The following is a 26,603-nucleotide window of genomic DNA, read 5'->3' as shown; positions in this document are numbered from 1 at the left end:
TATTGCCATTGGTGACTGATTTGACCTTGAGCCCCTTTCACCTCCCTGGAAATCAGGAGGATGGGACTGAAAGTTCCTACCTTTCATTATGTGGTTGGCTCCACTGGCAACCAGCCCCAACCATTAGGTACTTTCCCAAAGTCACCTCATTAACATAAACGCAGTTGTGGTGGAAAGAGGCTTGTTATGAATAATTCATATTCACCTCTAGACAGCATATTAAAAAGCAGAGACATTACTTTGCCAGCAAAGGTCCGTCTAGTCAAAGCTACGGTTTTTCCAGTAGTCATGTGTGGATGTGAGAGTTGGACTATAAAGAAAGCAGAACACTGAAGAATTGATGCTTTTAACCTGTGGTGTAGGAGAAGACTCTTGAGAGCCCCTTGAACAGCAAGGAGATCAAAGCAGTCAATCCTAAAGTAAGCCAACTCTGAATATTCACTGGAAAGATTGATGCTGAAGCAGAAGCTCCAATACTTTGGCCACCTGATGTGAAGAGTCATCTCATTGGAAAAGACCCTGATGCTGGGAAAGATTGAAGGCAGGAGGAGGAGGGGGTGACAGGGGATGAGATGGTTAGATGGCATCATCGACTTGATGGACAGAAGTTTGAGCAAACTCCAGGAGATAGTGAAGGACAGGGAAGCTTGGCGTACTACAGTCCATGGGGTCACACAAAAAAAGTTGGACACAACCTAGTGACTAAACAACAACAATAACATATTGGGTGACCCTATCTCTAAGACCAGAATTATGGGTAGCCACTTTGCAGAAGTGGTAAACTGAGAAATGAAAGGATAATAGGGAACTGGGTAACATAAAGTTTATCACATTCTTCCACACTCTGGACTTCAACCCTCTCATTAAAGGAGCCTTCTCAAAGTTGGATCCATTTTCTTGGCATAGATGGAGATTGGGACCACTCGCCATTACCTGATTTTCTCCCTTGGCCACCATCATTGTTTCCAAATTCATTTTCTGAAGTATGGTCCATCCTGGCAATGTACTATTTGAATAACTTGGATGAAAAGAGAACTAATGGACCCTTATGCAATGAGAACTAATGGACCCATTATGCAAGTGCTCCGACTGAAAGGCTGTTACTGAGCCATGGAAAATGCCAGGATTCTTGGCCTCTGGAGGAGAGGAATTCAAGATAGGGCCAGTGACAAGGCTTGATCACTTGGAGCTTTTGTGTAATAAAGTTTTATTAAAGTATAAAAGAGATAGAGAAAGCTTCTGACATAGACAACAGAATGGAGCAGAATGAGTGCCCCCCTGCTAGTCTTTAGCAGGAAGCTATATACCTACTAGCAGGCTGCTAATTAAAGAACGGAAATGTCTCATAACTCAGAAAGGGGCACCAGGCCCCTCACCCACAAGATGCATTTTGAGATAACATTGGCACAAGGTGAGTCATCTCGGGCGATAAAACGATTGACATGAATCTTGAAGAAAGGCAGATTTCCAAGCAAATACATAGTCTCATTAATACAGCTTAAGAGAACATTTGCATGAGTAGAACATACTGGTTTGTTGAATAAAACATACTGATTTGTCAAGTCGGTTCTGAGTCTTAGGCAGAACTGACTTGAAGAAAGACAGAGTCTAAGATAAATACGTAGTTCATTAACATAGCTTAAGAAAAACATTTCCATAAGAAAAATGCATTGGCTAGCTCAAGGTATGAGAAAAGTTAAGTTTAGGTGTAACCAGGTGTTGTCATGGCAACACAGAATTTTAAAAGAAACCTCCTTTTAACTTTGTATAGAGAAGGGGAAAAAAATCGGACTTTTGTCCTCCTGCCGCTTAGTTCAATTCAGTTCAGTCACTCAGTCGTGTCCAGCTCTTTGAGACGCAATAGACTGCAGCATGCCAGGCTTCCCTGTCCATCACCAACTCCCAGAGTTGCTCAAACTCATGTCCATCAAGTCGGTGATGCCATCCAACTATCTTATCCTATGTTGTCCCCTTCTCCTCTGCCTTCAGTCTTTCCCAGCATCAGAGTCTTTTCCAAGGAGTCAGTTCTTCACATCAGGTGGCCAAAGTATTGGAGTTTCAGCTTTAGCATCAGTCCTTCCAGTGACTATTCAGGACTGATTTCCTTTAGGATGGACTGGTTGGATCTCCTTGCAGTCCAAGGGACTCTCAAGAGTTTTGTCCAACACCACAGTTCAAAAACATCAATTCTTCAGTGCTCAGCTTTCTTTATAGTCCAACTCTCATATCCATACATGACTACTGGAAAAACCATAGCTTTGACTAGACAGACCTTTGTCAGCAAAGTAATGTCTCTGCTTTTTAATATGCTGTCTAGGTCTGTCATAGATTTTATTCCAAGGAGCAAGTGTCTTTTAATTTCATGGCTGCAGTCACCGTCTGCAGTGATTTTGGAGACCAAGAAAATAAAGTCTGTCCCTGTTTCCATTGTTTCCCCATCTATTTGTCATGAAGTGATGGGACCAGATGCCATGATCTTCGTTTTTTGAATGTTGAGTTTTAAACCAGCTTTTTCACTCTCCTCTTTCACTTTGATCAAGAGGCTCTCTAGTTCTTCTTCGCTTTCTGCCATCGGGGTGGTGTCGTCTGTGTATCTGAGGTTACTGATATTTCTCCTGGTAATCTTGATTTCAGCTTGTGCTTCATACAGCCTAGCATTTCGCTTGATGTACTCTGCATATAAGTTAAATAAGCAGAGTGACAATATACAGCCTTGACGTACTCCTTTCCCAATTTGGAACCAGTCTGTTGTTCCATGTCCAGTTCTAACTATTGCTTCTTGACCTGCATTCAGATTTCTCAAGAGGCAGGTTAGGTGGTCTGATATTCCCATCTCTTTAATAATTTTCCACAATTTGTTGTGATCTACACAGTCAAAGGCTTTGGTGTAATCAATAAAGCAGAAGTTGGTACTTTTCTGATATTCTCTTGCTTTTTAAATCATACTTGATCTCTGGTTCCTCTGTCTTTTCTAAGTCCAGCTTGAACATCTGGAAATTCACGGTTCATCTACTGTTGAAGCTTGGTTTGAAGAATTTTGAGCGTTACTTTGCTAGCATGTGAGATGAGTGCAATTGTGAGGTAGTTTGAACATTTTTTCGCATTGCCTTTCTTTGGGATTGGAATGAAAACTGACCTTTTCCAGTTCTGTGGCCACTGCTGAGTTTTCCAAATTTGTAGGCATATTGAGTGCAGCACTTTCACAGCATCATCTTTTAAGATTTGAAATAGCTCAACTGGAATTCCATTACCACCACTAGCTTTGTCCATAGTGGTGCTTCCTAAGGCCCACTTGACTTCGCATTTTAAGATGTCTGGCTCTAGGTGAGTGACCACACCATTGTGGTTATCTGGGTCGTGAAGATCTTTTTTGTATAGTTCTTCTGTGTATTATTGCCACCTCCTCTTAATATCTTCTGCTTCTGTTAGGTCCATAACATTTCTGTCCTTTATTGTGCCCATCTTTGCATGAAATATTCCCTTAGTATCTCTAATTTTCTTGAAGAGATCTCTAGTCTTTCTCATTCTATTGTTTTCCTCTATTTCTTTGCATTGATCACTGAGGAAGGTTTTCTTATCTATTCTTTGGAACTCTGCATTCAAATGGGTATATCTTTCCTTTTCTCCTTTGCTTTTCACTTCTCTTCTTTTCTCAGCTATTTGTAAGGCCTCCTCAGACAACCATTTTCCCCTTTTGCATTTCTGCCACTTAAGAGAAAGATAAAAAATGTCTGACTCTTGCAGCCTATTTCCTCCATTTGGGGCGCCTTGGCCTTCCTGCATGTTACCATCTCACTACCAATGCCCGTAGTCATCTCATCCAGCCACAAGGCTCCTTGAGAAACTAAAGCTCAAGATAAGAAGAGATGTACTTCCTGTTTTGGTTGTTGTTAGCTTGGAGAAGCTGCCAGACTGGGTGACCAGCGAGAACTTTCATCTTGTGGGTAAGGAGGAACTGGTTTTGTGTTTTTTCCATGGAAAATACAAAGTGCTTTGCTTGTGATCTTGGGTCTTAAAAAAATACACTGGCTCTGGAAAGATTTTAAAGGATAGCTCGTTAGATGTCTTGTTGCTTTATTTTTAAATTTAAATTTATTTTAAAATTTATTTATTTTTAATTGGAGAATAATTGCTTTACAATACTGTATTGGTTTCTGCCATGCTTTGTCTCTTGAAAGATGCTCTAGGGACATTGTTTCATATTTATGTCCCTATTTCAGTTTAGTATGTACAGAACATAGTAAAATGTTTTCAAATACTCAAAAGAAATCATGAATTGTGTGTTGAGGGGCTTAAGGAGAACTAAAATAAAAAAGTTTCCATGAACAGAGTCTGAAGCAAATACTGCTTTGTGAAACTTGGTTCATTTTTCTCTCTATCTCTGTGAAGTAAAATGTATTTTTTATAATGGGTCTTGTTTAAAAAAAAACCACTCTCTAAATCAATGTTGCTAGATATGTGAAATAAACAGACCCAAAGAACAAATACAATATGATCTCACGTAGATCTAGAAACTACGGTAGTCAAACGCATAGAAGCAGAGACTAAAATGATGTTTTCCAGGGTCTGGGGAGGGAGGAAGATGGGAGGGGAAGTTCATAGAGTATAAAGTTTTAGTTACACAAGATGAAAAACTCCAGTGATGTGTCATACAGCTTAGTGTCTATAGCTAATGATACTGTATTGTAGACTTAAAATTTTCTAAGAGGGTAGATCTTATGTTAAGTGTTATTCACACACACACTCAAATCATAAAGAGTGCAGGAGGATATTTTCAGAGATGATGGATGTGTTTATGTCCTTAATGGTAGTGATAGTTTCATGTGTATATATTTATTTCTAAACTTATCAAGTTACATACATAAAATATGTACTTTTGCATGCTTCTTACATGATGACCATCCCTCAGTAAAGTGTTACAAAAAAAAAAAAGAAATCAAAGTCGCTAGAGGTCTCAGCTCTTCTGAAAAATATTATCACCATTTTCACATAAGATATTCACTTCAGTTAAAGTAGTTTCAAAAGAGTCTTAAAAAAAAAAAAAAGAATAACCACTAACTAGACTGGGTTTCTCTACGTTGAGAGTTTCTATAGTTTATCTTAGAGTAGGCTTTTGGAAGGGAAGAGAAGTATAATCAAAAAGAGAAATGAATGTTGAGAGAAGGGAAAAGATCAGAAAGTAACAAAGTATAACTCCTGGCAGATGCCAACATACAGAGTGTCTTGAAGTAAAGTCCATGGTCTCCAGATCTTGAGTTCTAATTATTCCCTCCAGATCACCAAATGGCCTCATTTATTTATATTCCAAGGAGCGACGACTACTACTACTAACCTTGCTCCTAGAAGCCATTATGCTATAATCATCCTTGCAGAACCTTGCTTATTTCCCAGAATTGGAGTTGTTGAGTCAAAAGACAGTTAGAAATGAAAGGGTTTTGACAAACATCAACCACCTGCCTTCTAAATTTTGTGACCATCCAAAATAAATCCTCATGGGGCTTAATTATCCCAGGAACCCTGTCACATCCCGCTTGGGAGCGCGTCTAAGGTTGTCATTCCTGGAACCTCGACTGCTATGGGGAGCAGGTGCCTGTTGCTGCTCTCTGGTGAGTAGAAGAAAGAATTCTTCCCACCCTCCAGTACCCTGGATACCCCAGCTTTGGTTGCTTTCCAGAATTTGGCACTTTCTCCAGAAATTCCTGCGTGCGTGTGTCCTACTCCAAACTCTGATTCTGAGTCTCTTAGTTGCTCTCCTTCAAAGCAGAACTGAGACAAAAACTTGGGTTTAATTAATTTAGGCTTCCCAGATGGCGCTAGTGGTAAAGAACCTGCCTGCCAATGCAGGAGACATAAGAGATGTGGGTTCGATCCCTCGGTGGGGAATATCCCCCGGAGAAGGACATGGCAACCCACTCCAGTATTCTTGCCTGGAGAATCTCATAGACAGAGGATCCTGGTGGGCTACGGTCCACAGGGTCCCAAAGAGTCGGACACAACTGAAACAGCTGAGCACAAACACACGTTTGGGAAGGAATCCCAGGAAGGCTTCAGGATCCTTTGGGAAGGGAAGCCGAAGAGAGAAGAGAGAAGAGTGATAGTGAGGGGTTAGCTCTGTGGGTAATTGGTACTCCAGTCCTTCTGGGTATCCTTTCAGTATGTAATGTGCCTTTGAAGGGCAAAGAATCTGGACTATGTGTCTTCCAGTCTTCCTCCCGTGCTTCTTAATACCCTTCATAGGCTGCAGAAAAACACCCTTTTACAGAAAGTTACAGTAAGTTATCTGCTTATTGTGCAGCCCCTTTCCGGGTAGGCTTAGGGGACATGGCAAGCATCTAACATGCTGCATATGGATATGTTTATGTCCTTGATGGTAGTGATAGTTTCATATGTATATATTTATTTCTAAACTTAGACCTGTATAGTGGTCCAAACTTGGAGGACCATCGCTTAATATATTATAGTGACTGGAACCTACCCACCCGTCTGCTCTGGGCTTTAGGGACTTCAAGATAATAAAAAAAATACCATTGGAGGAATCAAATACAGTTTAAGACTAGGCAGTTTATAAGCAGTTCTTACAGGCAAGCACGTGATGGTTATTACTTTATGACAGAAGTGAACATATTTTTTTTTCTGTAAAGAGCTAGGTAATCACTATTCTCAGCTTTGTGGGCCATTGTGATCTCTGTCTTAATGCCTCAACTCTGCTTGTTGCTTTATAAAAGCAGCCACAGAGTGGGACAGATCTTTTGGAATTTTTCTAGTGTGGTTTTCACAAAACTGCACTGGAAACCCCCCCCCCCAAAAAAAAGTAAATAAATAAATAAAAGCAGCCACCGACCTTTCGTGAACTGATGGGCACTGCCATGTTCCAATAAAGCTTGATTTATAGACATAGGAATCTGAATTTCAGGTAATTTTCACATTCCATGCATGCACTATATTCTCCTTGATTTAAAAAAAGAATTTAAAAGCCACTAAAAACAATTCTTAGCTCATGGGCTGCACAAAACCAGGCAGGGGTCTGCATTTGGCCCAAGGCCATAGTTTGCTGACTCCTGCCCTATGGTCATATTTCTTCTTTATGTGTCAAAAAAGCATTCATAAGGAAAATGCAGAGGCTTGAGCTTTTTTTTTTTTTAGCTGTGCTGGATCTTCATTACTGATTGCAGACTACTTTCTGGTTATGCTGCACAGGCTTCTCATTGCGGGGGCTTCTCTTGTTGTGGAGTACTGGCTCTAGGGTGCACAGGATTCAGTAGTTGTGGCACACTGGCTTAGTTGCCCCATGGCATGTGGGATCTTCCCAGACCAGAGATCGACCCTATGTCCCGTGCACTGGCAGATAGATTCTTGACCACTGAGCCGCCAGGGATGCCCAATGAAGTGTCTACAAAAGCACCAAAACAATGGGATTCTGAGAGCTTCTGGGTTGGTGAACACAGAGAGATTTGAGGAAAGTGGTGCCTGGAGAGGGCACGGAATCCCCACTCCCTTCCTCATACCTTGCCCAGTGTATGTCTCCCATTTGGCTCTTTCTGAGATATATTCTTCTATGCGTGCGTGCCAAGTCATTTCAGTCGTGTCCAACTGTGACCCCATGGACCGTAGCCCGCCAGACTCTTCTGTCCATGGGATTCTCCAGGCAAGAATACTGGACTGGGTTTCCATGCCCTCCCGGGAATCTTTCCCACCCAGGGAAACCCGCGTCTCTTATGTCTCCTCCATTGGCAGGCAGGTTCTTTACCATTAGTGCCACCTGGGTTGCGCAATATCCTTCTACAATAAACTGGTAATCCAGTAAGTAAATGATTTCTCAGAGTTCTGTGAGCTGCTCTAGCAAATTAATTGAACCCAGAGAGGGAGCCATTGGAATATCCAATCCATAGCCAGTTGGTCAGAAGCCCAGGGGACAACTTGGAATTGTGATGGGCATCTGAAGTCTTTGGGACTGAGCCCTTAACCTGGGATATTTGATGCTCTCTATGGGGAGTTAGTGCCAGAACTGAGTTGAGAGGGACAAATTCGGAGGTTGGGATTGACATATACACACTACTCTATATAAAATAAATAGAGGAATTCCCTGTTCCAGTGATTAGGGCTCTGAACTTCCACTGCAGGGAGCACAGGTCCAATCCTTGGTCAGAGAACTTAAGATCTCATGTGCTGTGCTGCATTACAAAAATAAAAAAAATAGATAACTAATAAGGACCTATTTTAGGCTTCCCAGGTAGCATTAGTGGTAAAGAATCCACCTGCCGATGCAGGAGACATAAGAGACATGGGTTTGATCCCTGGGTGGGGAAGATCCCTTGGAGGAGGGCATGGCAACCCACTCCAGTATTCTTTCCTGGAGAATCCCATGGACAGAGGAGCCTGGCGGGTCCATAGGGTCTCGAAGAGTTGGACACGACTGAAGCAACTTAGCATAGCACAAGGACCTATTTTATAGCGCAGGAAACTCTTCTCAATACTCTGTAATGGTCTATATGAGAAAAAAAAAATCTAAAAAAGAGTGGGGGGAAAAAAGAGAAAAAAAGAACTGAGTTTAATTTTAGGATATCCAGCTGGTGTCAGAGGATTGTTTATTGCTGTGGGAACTCCCGTCACACACACATTGGACTTGAGTGTAGAGTCTCTGATAGCTGTAATCAGTACTGTATGATGCCCTTCTGTGACATTAGTGTTTATAACCAGTCTAGAAGAATCTACAGTGAAGCTAGCACACGTATGACTTGACAAGAGAAGACAAAGCCCCCCGACTCACTCAAGCCTCAGCCAAGCAGAGCCTCAGAGCATCTCCCATCTGCTTTATCTGTGCCCTCATTCTTCTAGGTCTCAGTGTCATCCTGGCTCTGACAGGATTGGAAGCAAAGAAGGCTGGAGGTGAGTGTGTTGTTATTGTTCAGTTGCTCAGTCATATCCTACTCTTTGCGATCCCATGGACTGCAGCACACCAGGCTTCCTTGTCCTTCACTACCATTGCAAATACTTCATAGTTCAATGAGAAAAAAGACACCTTGGTTTGTTTTTGTAGTTGCATACATGAACCTCACTTTTCTACACTATTCACTTGTTGGTTATCCTCCTCGTGTTTCCTGCTTTCCAGCCCTCAATTGTTGTTTTTCAGTCACTAAATCATGTCTGACTCTTTGCAACCCCATGGACTGCAGCACACCAGGCTTTCCTGTCCTTCACCATCTCCCAGAAGTTGCTCAAACTCATGGGCATTGAGTCAGTGATGCTATACAACCATCTCATCCTCTCTCAACACTTTCTCCTGCCCTCAATCTTTCCCAGCATCAGGGTCTTTTCTAATGACTCAACTCTTCACATCAGGTGGCCAATGGATTGGAGCCTGAGCTTCAGCATCAGTTCTTCCAGTTAATATTCAGGGCTGATTTCCTTTAGGATCAACTGATTTGATCTCCTTGCTGTTCCAGGGACTCTCAAGAGTCTTCTCTGGCACCACCAGCCCCCAATACATGTAGCCCAAAACAGCTTTATTGTTGCAGTTTTTGTTTTTGTTGTTAATTATTCTGGTTAGCTGATTCATATCTAGAATGAGAAGCTGTTTTATTTTTAATCCACTGACTCAGTCAGTCCATCACTGTTTGAGGAAACTACTCCTTGGGGAAGAAGACCTTGAGAACCAGCATGTGGTGCACAAAAAGGATGCTAATGGCCAGAGGAAGCCCTCAGTAAGGAAATATAGGTGCTGAAATCTGGAAGTTCTACTGACAAGCAAAGGTGGTATTGGTGGCAGAGGTGGGGAATGGGGGGGGGAGCATGGTGAGCATCTATGTTCAGCAGTAGGATGAATTCCAAAAGGATGCCAATAAGCTATTCCCAAGAGGAGGTTCTTGTGACTGCAGCATCTGGTACATCATAGGTGCTCAATGAATATTTCTTGAATGAAATGAATGAACAAACGAATGAATGGATTCTATGTTCCTTGCAGTTTCCTGTCCTCCGTGCCCAGAAAATGCTAACTGCCTCAGTGGCACCTGCATTTGCAAAGATGGATTTCAGTTTGTGTCTCAGAGGTGGTACTTGAGCTCCCCTCAGAAATGTGAAGGTAAAGAAGAAGTCCGCATTCATCTTGGCATTTGAAAGGGACCAGGGGCAACCTTCTTAGTCTCAAATACTGTGTCACCTAGTGGTGCTGGTACTGCAATGATATAATGATATTACAAAGTGGAAAATATCAGGACTGCCTCAATATCCCTATAGAAGTCCCCAGCCCTTGCCTTCTTCTCACGTGCATCCTAATGCTGGCTTAGTGAGCCCTGATATTGGCTTGGTTTTTCTTCAGAAAAAAGTGGAGTTCTCAGGACACTGGACCCTTAAAGTCTCAAGCACTGGTGATTTTTTTGGGGGGGGGCAGTTCTGAGGCTTCCACAAAGGCAGAGAGAACCTCTTTTGTTTATCACTCAGTACATAGGAAAAAGAACAATATCACATGGCAGATGCCCAACAAATAAGTGTTCCCCAAAGGAACAAATGAATAAACTCTCTCGTCACTCAGCATCTTCCGTGATGTGGTCCCAACTTAGCTTTTCAGTTTCACTTTTCACTACTCTCATCAGCTCTGGCCAAATCTCTTTTTCATTTCTACAAATTCTAAAGGTCAATCTAAATGCCAAGGGCAATACCACTTCTGAATCCTAATTGCTGGAACTGGTTAACTGTTTGATGGCGTTGTCATGTCAATTCATTAGGTGAAATAGAAAATAGTAGACTATTTAAGATGTATTTATTCCTTTTGAACTTCATTTTACTGTGGAAAAATGTATAAATTACAATTACCATATTGCTCAGTTGTGTCCAACTCTTTGAGACTCCATGGACTGTAGCTCACCAGGCTCTTCTGTTCATGGGATTTCCCAGGCAAGAATATTGGAGTGTGTTGCCATTTCTTCCTCCAGGGGATCTTCCCAATCCAGGGATCAAACCCACATCTCCTGCGTAGGTAGGCAGATTCTTTACCACTGAGCCACTTGGGAAATCAGGTGTATCTTTCAGTGGTGTTTAATACATTCACATTGTTGTGCAACCATCTCTACCATCCAACCACAGAACTTTTTCATCATCTCAAATGGAACTTTTTACCCATTAAATGCTAAATTCCCATTCCTACTCCTCCCCTAGCCCTTGGCAACCACCATCCTATTTTCTATCTCTGTTAATTTGAATCCTTTAGGGCCCTCTTATAAGTGGAATCATATGATAATGTATTTATTTATTTATTTAACTTGTTTTTTCTCAATTATAGTAAAATATGTATAATGCAATTTACCATTTTAATCATTGTTATTTTTATTCACTGGTTTTCATTGACTACTTTGTTATTGTACTTCACTGTTATTTAGTACATTCACACTGTTGTGCAACCATCACTGTCTTTCATCTCCAGAACATTTTTCATCTTGCAGAACTGAAACTCTTTCCCCATTAAACACTAAGTTCCCTCTTCTCTCCCCCTAGCCCCTGGTACCCACCATTCTACATTCTATCTTGGAATCATATAATATTGGATATTTTTTTTTAGACGTTGTATTTTGAAACAGTTTGAGACTTAAAGAAAAACTGCAAAACAGTGCAATGAATTCTGTAAACCTTTTACTCAGTTCTCTAAGGTCAGCCAATGATATGACTACCATCATACAGTGAGCAAAATCAGAGGATGAATATTGGTACAATAATATCAACTGGACTACAGACTTTATGCAAATTTTACCAATTCTCCCCCTAAAATCCACCCTCCCTTTTTTTCCTGTTCTAAGAGCCATTTCAGGGTCTCACATTCCATTTAGTCATCTTGGTCTTGCCTCATCTAATATGTGACAGATTCTTAATCCTTCCTTGTCTTCTGTGATCTTGATCCTTTTGCTAGGACATCAGAGAAGGCCTTCTGAACTTTATTGCACTCAACAGTACATCCTAGAAATTACTTTGGCTTTATAAAGTAACTTCAGGAGAATTGTCATCTTTATATTGAATCATCTTAACCAAGGACAGACGTTCTGGGTACATTTATCAGTGATATTGGGTAGTAGAGATCTCATGAGCAAGGGAAAACAATATGGTATCACGAGAATAAAAAGTGATATTTTCTAATGATATTTTCTCTTGATTCACAGATATTGATGAGTGTGCGACTGGGCTGGCAAAGTGCAAGCAGAAAGCATATTGCATAAATGGAATTGGAAATTACTACTGCAGCTGTGTCCCACATTATCCTTTCCTCAACTGGATGGCTGGTATCTTTACATTGGATTATGCAGAATGTTATGGTAAGAATCTCCAAATACTCCAGTAATCAAATACTCCACCATGAAAAAGGAGGCAGGAGAAGATTCCTTGAGAGTTTCACCAATTTCAGGCCAGGGTAACAGGGTAGAGATCTGTCCTGGTCCTCACCCTTCAATCCATTGTTGTTCTTGGTAACTGTTTCCTGGGAGATTTCACTCAGCCCCATGGCAACAGTCACCATCTCCAAGTAGATGCCTTTGTCGTTGTTGTTCAGTCATGTCCGACTCTTTGCGACCCCATGGACTGCAGCACACCAGACTTCCCTGTCCTTCACTATATCCCTGAGTTTCCTCAAACTTATGTCCATTGAGTCGATGATGCCATCCAACCATCTCCTCCTCTGTCATCCCCTTCTCCTCCTGCCTTCAATCTTTCCCAGCATAAGGGTCTCTTCCAATGAGTCAGCATTTCGCATCAGGTGGCCAGTGTCACTTAAAATATGATGCTAGGTAGACAACAACTGATTGTTTTTATCTCAGTTAACACCTATTTCTTTGGGAAGGGTTTTCCACACCCCAAACATGGCCTTTTTCTGTATACTGCCAAGTCGTCTCATCCTATGTATTAATATGTTGGACTCTTATAATCACTCAATTATTTACTTGGCAACTTTGCCATAGGCTGCAGACTCCACAAGGGAACATATTTTGTCTCTCTTTTTAAAAAACTAGAGTATAGTTGCTTTACAATGTTGTGTTAGTATCTACTGTACAATGAAGCGAATCAGCTCTGTGTATACACATATCTCCTTCCTCCCATCCCCCTCCATTCCATCCATCTAGGTTATCACAGAGCACTGAGCTGAGCTCCCTACACTATACTGCAGGTTCCCATTAGCTGTCAGTTTTACACATGGTAGTGTATTTAGGTCAGTCCCAGTCTCCCAGTCTCCCAGTTCATCTCATTCCCCCTACCCCTTCTGTGTTCACATGTCTGTTCTCTATTTCTGCCCTGCAAACAGACTCATCCATAAATTTTTCTAGATTCCACATAAATGTGTTAATATACAGTATTTGTTTTTCTCTTTCTGACTTACTTTACTCTGTATGACAGACTCTAGGTCCACCCATGTCTCTACAAATGACCCAATTTCATTCTTTTTGTATGTTTGCTTTGTTTCTTCTACTTATTTATTATTATTTAATATTTAAATTTTACATTTTATCTGAAAATGTATTTTATCTTAATTCTTAGTAATTTTTTTTATCACTTTAAAGAAATCATTGTTTTCTAGATTCTATTGTTTCTGATGAGATGTTAGCTATCAGTCTAATTGGTTTTCATTTGAATATAATCTTTTTTTCTCTTTGTCTTTGATTTTCAGCAGATTTTTTTTTTGAGGTTTTTTTTGCTTGTTTTTTAAAAATTCATTTTTTTTTAATTGAAGGATAATTGCTTTACAGAATTTTGTTGCTTTCTGTCAAATCTGAACATGAATCAGCCATAGGTATACATATATCCCCTCCCTTTTGAACCTCCCTCCCATCTCCCTCCCCATCCTACCCCTCTAAGTTGATACAGAGCCCCTGTTTGAGTTTCCTGAGCCATACAGCAAGTTCCCATTGGCTACCTATTTTACATATGCTAATGTAAGTTTCCATGTTACTCTTCCCATATAATCTCACCCTCTCTTCCCCATTCCCCATGTCTGTTCTCTATGTCTGTTTCTCCATTGTTGCCCTGTAAATAAATTCTTCAGTACCATTTTCCTAAATTCCATATATATGCATTAGAATACGATATTTTCTTTCTCTTTCTGACTTACTTCACTCTGTATAATAGGTTCTAGGTTCATCCACCTCATTAGAACTGACTCAAATGTGTTCCTTTATACGGCTGAGTAATATTCCATTGTGTATACGTACCACAACTTTTTTATCCAGTCATCTGTCAATGGACATCTAGGTTGCTTCCATGTTCTAGCTACTATAAATACAGCTGCAGTGAATATTGGGGTACTTGTGTCTTTTTGAATTATGGTTTTCTTAGGATCTGTGCTCAAGAGTGGGATTGCTGGGTCATATGGTAGTTCTATTTTTAGCTTTTTAAAGAACCTCCCATCTCGTTCTCCATAGTGGCCATATCAATTCACAGTCCCATCAACAGTAAAAGATCATGGCATCTGTCTCTTTATTCACCTATGTCTATAAGATTTAGCCTCCTTCTTAGTAGGTGCTCCATAAACACTACTGACTGAATTTTTGAAAGAGAAACACCATCCTAGTGCCCTTTGAAAATTCTACTGTAGAAGAGATTTGGGAATTCTTAAAATGAAATTAGGATGGTTATTTCGGTACAGAAGGAAACACCCAACTTGAATGTGATTGGAAGAAAGATCTGTTAGAGTGTGTTGTTTCTCATATTTCATTTGACTGTTACTTTTCTTTCTCAGATGATGCCAGTAATCGGACACAGGTACCAGGGGACATTTGGGTAAGTAAGGTGTAGCCTAAGTTTGAAAAACAATCAGTCTTACCATACCTTTCTCTTACTCAAATACTACCATGGTCTCTATGCCTTTTGTTGTTGTTATTGTTCAGTTGCCAAGTCATGTCTGACTCTTTGCAGTCCCATGGACTGCAGCATACCAGGCTCTCCTGTCCGTCACTAGCTCCTGGAGTTTTCTCAAATTCATGTTGGTTGAGTCAGTGATGTTATGTAACCATCTCATCCTCTGTTGCCCCTTCTCCTTTTGCCTTCAATCTTTCCCAGCATCAGAGTCTTTTCCAATGAGTTGGCTCTTTGCATCAGGTGGTCCTCCAATGAATATTCAGGGTTGATTTCCTTTAAGGTTGACTGGTTTGATCTCCTTGCTGTCCAAAGGACTCTCAAGAATCTTCTCCAGTCCAGAGTTCAAAAGCATCAACTCTTTGGTGCAATGCCTTTTTTATGGTCCAGCTTTCACATCTGTGCATGACTACTGGAAAGACCATACATAGTCTTGACTATATGGACCTTTGTCAGTAAAGTGATGTCTTTGCTTTTTAACACACTGTCTAGGTTTGTCATAGCTTTCCTGCCAAGATGCAAATGTCTTCTAATTTCATGGCTGCAGTGATCATCAGCAGTGATTTTAGAGCCCAAGAAGAGGAAATCTGTCACTTACCCTTCTATTTGCCATGAAGTGATGGGACTGGAGGACATGATCTTAGTTTTTTTTAATATTGAGTTTTAAGTCAGCTTTTTAACTCTCCTCCTTCACTCTCATCAAGAGGCTGGCTCACTCAACCACACTTATGTATATTCCTGCTTTTCAAAGTTTCAATAACCATCTACCTAATTAGTTTTCTTTCTTTGAAAGGAAATTCTGAGGAACAATGGAAGCAAACAGTACATTGCAAAACAGGTGACCGAACTACTTCAATTTGTAGAACTGACCATATGGAACAAGAGTTTTGTTTCTCCAGGAAAGCATGAAAGTTCTGAATTTGACATAGGTAAGAAACACTAAGCATTAGTTTTAAAACCAGAAAATCTTATGAAGGTCATCTTTCATCAGGCCTTGCGTTAATATGTTCACATAACATGAACAGAGTTCACTTAAGTGATTTTTCCAAAATGTAGAAGATCACTCCCAGGTGACTATTCCCTTGGAAAATTTTTTATTTTTTCTTGTTAAATTTTAAAAAATTGAATTATAGTTCATTTATATTATTGTGCTAGTTTCAGTTATATGGCATAGTAGGGCTTCCCAGGTGGCACTAGTGGTAAAGAACTCACCTGTCAATGCGGGAGACATAACAGATGTGGGTTCAACTCCTGAGTCGGGAAGATTCCCTCGAGGAGGGCATGGCAACCCACTCCAGTATTCTTGCCTGGAGAATCCCATGAACAGAGGAGCCTGGCTTCAGTCCATGGGGTTGCAAAGAGTCAGACGTGACCGAATTGACTTAGCATGCACACATGCATGTATAGCATAGTGATTCAGTACTTTTGCAGATTACATTCCATTGTAGATTATTATGAGATATTGGGTATAATTTCCTGTGCTATTCAGTAAATCTCTGTTGCCTATCTATTTTACATATTGTAATTTGTACCTGTTAATCCCATAGTCCTAATTTATCCCTCCCCACTGCCTCTCTGCTTTGGTAACCATAAATTTGTTTTCTATGTCTGTAAATCTATTTCTATTCTGCACACACTCATTTGTATTATTTTTTAGATCCCACATGTAAGTGTTATCTATAGTATTTGTCTTTCTATGACATTTTATTAAGTATTATATTCTCTAGGTCCACCCGCGTTGCTGCAAATGGCAATATTTCATTATTTGTAATGGCCGAGTAATATTCCAATATGTACCACATTTCCCTAAGTCAGTCATCTGTTGATGGGCACTTAGGCTGCTACCATGTCTTGGCTATCATGCATAGTCCTGCTGTGAACACTGGGGTGAATGTATCTTTTCAAATTAGAGTGTTTGTTTTTTCTGGATCTATGACCAGAAGTAGAATTCCTGGTAGCTCTGTTTCTAGTTTTGTGTGTGTGTGTGGTGTGTGTGTGTGTGTTTAATGAAAACTGTTTCTTGGAAAACTTTTAAATGCTTAGCTTCCCTTGCTTAAAAAAAATTAGTTCTCCTTTCCCCAGGCACCCCATTACACATTGTTAAAGAAAAATTTTCCCTTTAAATATTCTATGGTAAAGGCTGAGCTTGCCTATTTTAGTTCCAGCTCTAGGAAGCATGACAGTCTTCTCTCTTCCCCTAAGTTGTGTGACCCATATGTGTTGCTTATACTTTCGACATTTCATCTCCACCAGTCAGAAATATTAGGGGAGGACCAAATGGTCTACCTTGCATGTAGTAAGTAAAATGACTAGTAATGGATCTGTCAAAGAAAGGAGTTATTAGCAAGTTTTTTAGGCATGAGAACTGAGCAAAGCAGGACTCACTTTCCTAATGTTTCCAGTTTATGAAACCAAGAAGTGCAATGAGACAAATGAGAAGACTGTTCTAGAAGCTGGAAACAACACGATGGATATCGACTGTCCAAATGTTTTCAAAGGAGCCACAAGAGGTACTGTGTCTAAGATGACCTATACTCTTGACCTATAACTTCTAGGCACTGTTGTCTCATTTCTAGGTGATGGAGCCAAGCTTCCAAAGCATTCAAGGTAAGAAGATTCTTCTGGCAGAATTTAAAGAACTGCCTTGACCACTAACCAGGCAATTTTGAGGACACAGTTTGTATGGATTTTGTGATACACACTGAGGTTCAAACAGGGATTCCTTGACTTAGCTCCTTAAAAGGGATGGGCTGGTGCATGCTCAGTTTCATGTGCTGACCCAAAAAGCTCACTCTTTTTTAAAAATTTTATTTTTTAAGTGAAGTCCCTGGTGGCTCAGCTGTAAAGAATCCACCTGCCATGCGGGAGACCTGGGTTTGATCCCTGGGTTGGGAAAATCCCCTGGAGAAGGGAAAGGCTATCCACTCCAGTATTCTGGCCTGGAGAATTCCATGGACTCTATAGTCCATGGGGTCGCAAAGAGTTGGACACAACTGAGTGACTTTCACTTTCATAGTTGATTTACAATGTCATGCCAGTCTCTGCTATATAGCGAAGTGACTCAGTTAATACACATTCTTTTTTTTTTTAATATTCTTTTCCATTGTGGTTTATCACAGGATATAGAATATAGTTGCCTGTGTTATAACAGTAGAACCTTGTTGTTTACCCATTCTGTATATAATAGTTTATATCTACTCACTCATCCCACACTCCCAGTCCTTCTCTCCCCTATCCTCCTCCTCTTTGGCAACCTCAACTCTGTTCTCTGTGTCTGTGAGTCTGTTTCTGTTTTGTAGATAGGTTCGTTTGTGGCATATTTTAGATTCCACATGTAAGTGATATCATATGGCATATTTGTCTCTCTTTCTCACTTACTTCACTTAGTATGATAATCTCTAGGTCCATCTGTGTTACTGCAAATGGCATTAGTTAATTCTTTTTTTTTTTTTGGCTGAGTAATATTCCATTGTATATACATACCACATCTTCTTTACCTATTCCTATGTTGATGGATATTTAGGCTGTTTCCATGCTTTGATTTTTTTTTTTTTTTTGCTTTTGTTTGATAAAGTTTTATTAAAGTGTAAAAGAGATAGAGAAAGCTTCTGACATAGACATCAGAAGGGGGCAGAAAGAGTGTCTCCCTGCTAGTCTTTAGCCAGATGTCATATAGCTACTAGCAGTCTGCTTAATTAGAGAAAGGAAATGTCTAAAAACTGAAGAGAATAGCACCAGGCCCCTCACTCACAACATGCATTTTGAGATAACCTTGACACCAGGTGAGTTGTTCCCGGCCATAAAATGATTGACAAGAATCCTGAAGAAAGGCAGGTTTCCAAGCAAACACAGTTTCATTAACATAGCTTAAGAAAACATTTGCATGAGTAAAACATACCGGTTTGTCAAGTTGGTTCTGAGTCTTAGGCAGAACCACTTGAAGAAAGAGTCTAGGGTAAATACACAGTTCATCAACATAGTTTAAGACAAACATTTCCGTAAGAAAAAACATATTGGTTAGCTCAAGTTTTGAGAAAAGTTAAGTTCAGGTGGAACCAGGTGTCGTTATGGCATTCCCCCCTTTTCTTTTAGGAGAATTATGTTACCTAGGGAAAGGGGCGTCGTTCTCATTCCATAACTGCTTCTGAGCTGATAAGGGGCATTGACCCCAAATTAGTGAGGCAACATGTTCTCCTAACCCTCATATTGAGGGTCTCTGATCGAGGGGCCCCAAGTAGTAGTTGGAGGAAGCTGCAGCAGTTGCAGGAGTTTGAGCAATCATTTGTAACTTAAAAGCCTTCATGCGACTGTTGTAGCCAAGCGTTTTGGGAAACAAACTCACTCAGAAGGACAATGCAGGTAGTGGAGTGCAGTTTATTACACTGGCTGGCCCAAGGCAGAGTCTTCTCTTAGCCGAGGACCCCGACCAGCATTTGTGAAAATCTTTTATACCCCATGTGTACATGTCCGAACTCACCACCCCAAATTCCTTGAGACTTACATAAACAAAGGAAGGGTAAATACAATCACAATAATCTCATCATTTATGTGTTATGTGTTCAAACAGTTAAACAATTGGCCAATAATCAATAAGCCCGAGGTTACACTCCGATAGGTACAGAAAAATTTATGGCCTGTCCAGAGACAGGGGTGATTAGTGTATGTTTTCTCTTAGGCAATGAGTAACCTGGATATGATCTTCAAGTTTCCCCTGTCTGGCGGGGGTCTTATCCTTTTATTGTCGTTTCCATAGACACTAAGCACAGAGTTTAGAGTCCATTAGAGAGGTGGCCAAGCATGATCAGCATAAACAGGCCTAAGATGGAGTCCAGGTCCTATGAATTCCCTCTTCACAACTAGAAGCAAATCTAGCTACACAGTTACAGATACAGGGAGCAAACAGCAAAAACAGAACAATAAGCAAAGTTAAAAGTCACATTATGCCCATAGTTAAGGTACAAATTGTTGCACTAGTCCATTTTAGGATTGTTAGATGTCATCAGATGAACAAGAGGCATTACAAATGATTGTTGTTTTTGAAGGTAGTCAGAGACTTGGAGAAAGTCCTTTCCCTGAAGTGGAGGAAGTTTTCCACTGATATAGAGGGGAGCGCTCCGCAGACCCAGCAGTTAGACTGATTGTGGAATGCAGCGTAGGAGTGAGCCCAGGACAGAAATGCATTGTCTTGAGGATCAAAGGGCAGGATTTTTGGAGTCAGCAGAAGCAGGCGCACATAGATTATCAGGCCCATCTGAAAAGTACAAAGTCAGAGCATAGAAAGTGAAGACATAAAATGACATCACTTAGTTCTTGTCAGGGTGACACCTCTTAACACAAATGTGGTGCACCCACAAATCAATTTCTGGCACCTTGAGATCTGTGGGAGAAGAAAGAATAACCTGGTAAGGGCCTTCCCAGAGGGGCTCGAGGGATTAGCCCCCAGATCCTAATGTTTTTATCAGGGCCTCGTTTCCAGGCTCAAAGAGACATTTGCTTGACTCACAGGCTGGGTCGGGAGTCACCTCCCGGAGTTCCGTCAATCCTTGTTGAAAAACTGAGAGCTGAGTTACATAATAAGTTAATTTCAAGGCTTTAGAAAAACTTTTCCATTGAGCATTTTCAGGAATTATTAATCATCCATCCTCAGACTGTAACCATCTTTTATCAGTAATCTTTGCTCCTCTTTTCTCATATCTTTCTAATTCTTCCTCAGTATATTGTGGTTTTTCCTGTTCCGTGGGACCCGTCCCGATCAAAGGCATCTGCAGTGAAGGGGTTTTGTAAAGTGCCGCTTTTCTGGCTTGACAATCAGCCAGCTGATTACTTTCAGCTACTTTACTCCAGTCCCTGCTGGGCCCTTTGCAATGCGTAACAGCTACTTCTTTAGGACAATATACAGCAGTTAAAAGTCTCTCGATCTCTCTGATATGCTTAGTAGGTTCTCCTGCTGCCATTTTAAAATGTCTTTCTTTCCATACTGCAGCATGAGCATGTTAAGTCAAATAAGCATACTTACAATCAGTGTAGATATTTACTCGCTGCCCTTTGCTTAACTCTAGAGCTCGGGTCAGAGCCACAAGCTCCACTAGCTGAGCACTCCTTCCCTGGGGGAGAGATTTCACTTCTAAAACCTGTTCAGCCATCACCACAGCATAACCTTCTTTATGCTTCCCATTCCGAACAAAAGATTGTCTAATGGGGTATCCATCAGATCTTCATAGTTTAGTTAAAAATTGGGAACAATCGTGATCAGGTGTTTCATTTTCCTTTCTCAGGAAGGAAAGTGGAAGGATTTACATTTCCACAAACTTTAAGCTTAGTTATCGGTCTTTCTAACAACAATGACTGATATTTAAGAAGCCTACTGTCTGTCATCCATATATTAACCTTAGAGTTTAAGATTCCACTCCTATAAGCTGCTGGTGAGGCCCTCGGGCTTGTGTCAAAACTTCCAGGGCCATGCCTTTTCTTTCAGTGACAAACAAATTAAGTTCTGACCCTGTGGGCAAGCTCAAAGCGGGAGTTTGCAGGAGAGCGGGTCTGAAGACCTTTTTTAAAAAGCCTTTGAGTATCTGGAGACCAAACCAGTTTGTCAGTTTGGGCCTGTTGAGTTTATGTAAAGACTGGGCAAGTTCCTCATAACCCGGAATCCAAATGCAGCAGTAGCTTGTGAATCCTAAAAATCCTCTCAATTGTCTTAAAGTCATAGGTAGCGGATGATTTAGTATAGGTTTAATTTTCTCAGAGCCTATGACCCTAGTCCCTTCTGATATGATTAGGCCCAGATATCTAACAGATATCTCTGATTCTAACAGATACCTAACAGAGTTCTCTGTTGATGGATATTTAGGCTGTTTCCATGTTTTGATTATTGTGAACACTGCTGCTATGAACATAGGGATACATGTACCTTTTTAAATTATAGCTTTATCAGGAAATATGCCCAAGAGTGGGATTGTTGGATCATATATTGGTTTTTGAGGAATCACCACACCATTTTCCATAGTGGCTGCACCAACTTTCATTCCCACCAAATGTAGTGTAGAAGTGTTTCCTCAGAGAAGCTCACTCTTGATGATGGCACATGAGTTGCCTCAAACACTCTTTCCCTTGAGAAACATTTTATAATCTTTCTATTTAAAACAGCCACCTAGTCTTCTGCTAGCCTACAAGTTGGCAAACTTTTTCTGTAAGGACACAAGATGATAAATATTTCTGGTTTTGGGGCCAGATGATTTTTGTTTTATCTACTCAACTCTCGACATTGTAGTGTGAAAGCAGCCATAGGTGATATGTAAATGAGGGGACATGGCTGTGTGCCAATAAAACTTTATTTACAAAAAAAGGTGGTAGGCTGGATTTGACCCGCAGGCCATAATTTGACATCCCTGCTTTATTCTATCATTTTATTTAAGTCTTTACATCACATCCACACTATGCAACCCTTTCTAATTTATTTATTTGTTTGTTGTCTATCTCTCCCACGACATCATCTCCCTGATGGAAGGGACTCTGCCCGTTTTGTTCCCTGCTGTGTTGCAATGCCTGGAACACTGTCCAGTACACAGTAGATGCTCAGCAAACATGTAACAAATGAATGAATGAATGAATGCATGAAAAGTATTTCAAAAAGAAAGACCCAATTACTTTGAGAGAGTGAAGTACATGTTCCTATGATTCCTCAAGAAAATTCCTGGCTACTGGTTAATCTTCACTGTTCACTGTGAGCTGTAGAAGAGAGGAGGGAGAGGGGAAAACATAAAAATGAGTTGATTTCTATTATTTTTTCAACCATTCGCTCCTTTTTAAATTTTATTTTTTTATTTATTTTTGGTTGTTCTGGATCTTTGTTACTGCTTGAGGGCTTTCTCTAGTTGCAGTGTTCAGTGTTCCTCATTGTGGTGGCTTCTCCTGTTGTGGAGCACAGGCTCCACAGGATGCATGGGCTTCAGTAGATGTGATTCACAGGCTCTAGAGCACAGGCTCAGTAGTTGTGGCTTAGTTGCTCTGCAGCATGTGGAATCTTCCAGGACCAGGGATTAAACCCATTTCCCCTGCATTGGCAGGTGATTCTTATCCACTGGACCACCAGAGAAGTCCAGCTGAATTTTTAGATTGAGTAAATAGTTATATAGGTGGTAAGTGGTTTGGGGTAAAACTGGGATGGTGGCACATGAATGATTGCAGTTTAGGAAATTGTGTCATACTGTGCATTTAACTTCTATGACTTAAATTCTTCTAGCATGAAAAGGGGAAGGGAAGAGGGTGGGAGGGAGACAGAGGGAGAGAAAGAGAAAAAGAGAGAGACAGAGGCTGAGAGAGAGAAGTAGGAGGAGGGAGTGAGGGAAGGATTAGAGAATAAATTAAATAGAATGGGACTTTCTGCATACTTTTCCATTCAATTATTTTATTTATTTATTTATATTTTTACTTTACAATATTGTATTGGTTTTGCCATACATTGACATGAATCTGCCATGGGTGTACATGTGTTCCCCATCCAGAACCCCCCTCCCACCTCCTTCCCCATCCCATTCCTCTAGGTCATCCCAGTGCACCAGCCTTGAGCACCCTGTATCATGCATCAAACCTGGACTGGTGATTCGTTTCACATAAGATAATTTACATGCTTCAATGCCATTCTCCCATATCATCCTGCCCTCACCTTCTCCCATAGAGTCCAAAAGACTGTTCTATACATCTGTGTCTCTTTTGCTGTCTCACATACAGGATTATCATTACCATCTTTCTAAATTCCATATATATGTGTTAGTATACTGTATTGGTGTTTTTCTTTCTGGCTTACTTCACTCTGTATAATAGGCTCCAGTTTCATCCACCTCATTAGAACTGATTCGAATGTATTCTTTTTAATGGCTGAGTAATATTCCATTGTGTATATGTACCACAGCTTTCTTATCCATTCATCTGCTAATGGACATCTAGGTTGCTTCCATTTCCTGGCTATTATAATTAGATACCCAAGAATCAGCTTGAGATGGAAGATGGGAATTATTTGGAATATTTTTTTAAATTAATTTTTATTGGAGTATAGTTGCTTTATAATGTTGTGTTAGTTTCTACTATACAGCAGAGTGACTCAGTCATGTGTATACACATATCCCTTCTTTTTTGGATTTCCTCCCCATTTAGGTCAGCACAGAGCATTGAGCAGAGTTCCCTAGCTATACAGTAGGTTCCCACTAGTATTATACATAGTATTGATAGTGTATGGGGCTCCCCAGATGCTGCAGTGGTTAAAAATTCACCCACCAGTGCAGGAGATGCAAGAGGTGTGGTTCAGTCCCTGGGTTGGTAAGATACCCTGGAGTAGAAAATGGCAACCTACTCCAGTGTTCTTGCCAGGAAAATTCCATGGACAGAGGAGCCTGGCAGGCTACTGTTCATAGGGCTGCAAAGAGTTGGACAAGACTGAGCAACTGAGCACACACACATCAGCAGTGATATATGTCAGTTCCAATCTCCCTGTTCATCCAGCGCCCCACTTCCCCCCTTGGTGTCCATGCATTTGTTGTCTAGGTCTGTGTCTCTGTCTCTTTTGCAAATAAGATCATCTGTACCATTTTTCTAGATTCCACATAGGTGTGTTAATATACAATATTTGTTTTTCTCTTTCTGGCTCACTTTACTCTGTACGACAGTCTCTAGGTCCATCCATGTCCCAACTGTATTTCATTTTATAGTTGAGTAGTATTTCACTGTACATACACACCACATCTTCTCCATCCATTCCTTTGTTGATGGACATCTGGGTTGCCTCCGTCCCTTGGCCACCATAAACAGTGTACAGGAATATATATGAGGGAGTCATCATCTATTCAGAAACATTTGATTTCTTCATCCCACATGAGTTCCAGGCTTCCCAGGTGGTGCTAGTGATACAGAACCTGCCTGCCAATGCAGGAGATGTAAGAGATGGGGGTTTGATCATTGGGTCGGAAAGATCCCCTGGAGAAGGAAATGGTAACTCACTCCAGTATGCTTGCCTGGAGAATCCCATGGACAGAGGAGCCTGGCGAGTTACAGTCCATGGGGTCACAGAGAGTTGGATGTGACTGAACGTGCATGTGCACATGTGCACGCACACACACACACACACATGCACGCACACCTGAGTTTCACTTTCTGGAGACAAACATCTGGCTTTATGATTCTCCTTTTGATGTCTAATGTTCATATATAAATATTTTACAACACATCGATAGAATATTTTGCACATATATCCCTTATAATGTGTGATACATTAGACTATATATTACATATACAGAATAATAATCCCTAAGCCACATGTAATGCATTGATTGGGCAATGGAAAAGACTTCCAAGTGCAATTTTGACTTTATATAATATTTGCCTTACAACCCTCACACAGAACACTAATGTACCAATTCCCCAACCTCTAGACACCCTAGAGAACGTGACTTTTCTTCCATTTTCTCAGATAGGAGTGCAGTGGCGCTTATCACTTATCGATCTCTTGGGGCTGTTCTAAATGGATCCTTTTTCAGTGATAGAAGAGGGATAAAAGAAGTCAACCTGAACTCTCAAGTGATAAGTGGCTCCATTGGTATGAAGGAAAAAGTTTATCTATCTAAACCTGTGTTCCTGACCTTCCAACATACTCAGGTGAGCAAAATCTAGACTTTACCTTGAACAAGTGAATTGTCAAGAGTCCTGGCAGGAAACTGAATTCAACTCTGATCACTCAGCGTTAACAGAACTAACAAATGTTGAGGCACTCAGAGAAGGCAAATGTGGGACAACTATTATCACCTTAAAGCATAAAAAGGCAATGGTAGGGGGAGCAGTGGGGGGGGGGGATGAGCATTGCCCAGTGAAGGCTGCAGGTATACAGGAAGATTGCCCATTGGAGATGGAGGCAATTTGCAGCAGAAAAGCAGTACAGAAGAAATACCAGAGCTGCCTCTTCTCCCTCTCATCCGTTTCTCTCATTGGTCTTATCAATGACAAACAACCTGGGAAAAGCAGTGCATAACAGTCAGTCCCAGAGATAACCAGAGAAGAGCGCAATAAATGAAGAACAAACCCACAGTGAAAGTGGGGTATGCAACACTTCCCCACAAGGGTTTCAGAATTTTTCCAATCTGGTTTCCAACCCAGTACACCTCAATTAACCTATAAAGTTGAAATGATAAAAACCAGAAGGAGATCCACTTTCATGCTCTTCTTTTTCCAGCCAGGTGGTGGGAGGAGAAAATATTTCTGTGTCTACTGGGAAGGATCGAAGGATGGGGGCAGCTGGTCGACGCAGGGCTGCATTCATTTGGGCAGCAACGATTCTCACACCCAGTGCAAATGCTCCCATCTTTCCAGCTTTGCTGTCCTCATGGCTCTTGCTCCCAAGGTACAACAATTTATGGTCCCTTACAGTGAACTTGATTGTGTCCAGGAAGACTCCCTGAGTCTCAGGGGGGAAAAAAGCAACTCTGAGATAAGGAGTCAAGCAGAAGTAGATTGCTTGAGAGGCAATTCCAGGGAGCATCAGCAAGGGGCTGGGAAATGAAATGGGAAAGAGACAGAAGCCAATCAGAGAAGCCAGATGCCAGGTACCACTATGAGTAACTGAGCTTACTTCTCTCTGGGAGATTTTTGGAGTCATTGTAGAAGACACACCTCAGAGTCATCCTAACTGAATGGAGAGAAAGCTGGGTTATTTACACACCACCTCCCTTCAGTCATTTGTTGAAAGCTATATCATCGACTCATGGATATGAATTTGAGAAAATTTCAGGAGATAA

The 26,603-nt window shown here is 40.9% G+C and overlaps 1 protein-coding gene across 2 annotated transcripts in view; it reads left to right on the top strand.

Moving 5' to 3' along the window:
• The first annotated feature begins 3,877 nt into the window (after positions 1-3,877).
• The window catches only part of LOC145509853 (putative adhesion G protein-coupled receptor E4P), a 39,476-nt gene continuing 16,750 nt past the window's right edge, over positions 3,878-26,603 (top strand). The window contains exons 1-10 of one of the 2 annotated variants that reach the window (XM_081499303.1): positions 3,878-3,944; positions 5,513-5,606; positions 8,836-8,886; positions 9,962-10,078; positions 12,144-12,296; positions 14,708-14,748; positions 15,617-15,752; positions 17,226-17,333; positions 25,286-25,470; positions 26,042-26,209. In XM_081499303.1, coding sequence (XP_081355429.1) covers positions 5,576-5,606; positions 8,836-8,886; positions 9,962-10,078; positions 12,144-12,296; positions 14,708-14,748; positions 15,617-15,752; positions 17,226-17,333; positions 25,286-25,470; positions 26,042-26,209 — 990 coding nt within the window. In that variant the 5' untranslated portion in view covers positions 3,878-3,944; positions 5,513-5,575. The remainder of the gene's footprint in view (positions 3,945-5,512; positions 5,607-8,835; positions 8,887-9,961; positions 10,079-12,143; positions 12,297-14,707; positions 14,749-15,616; positions 15,753-17,225; positions 17,334-25,285; positions 25,471-26,041; positions 26,210-26,603) is intronic. The other variant, XM_081499304.1, reaches the window with a different exon arrangement.

Source organism: Giraffa tippelskirchi, chromosome 6 (genome assembly GCF_054371585.1).
Source record: "Giraffa tippelskirchi isolate mGirTip1 chromosome 6, T2T-mGirTip1v1.2.pri, whole genome shotgun sequence".
In the NCBI taxonomy this organism is placed as follows: Eukaryota; Metazoa; Chordata; class Mammalia; order Artiodactyla; family Giraffidae; genus Giraffa; species Giraffa tippelskirchi.
Note: the sequence above shows the minus strand (reverse complement) of the source record. Positions and strands in the feature narration are given on the sequence as shown.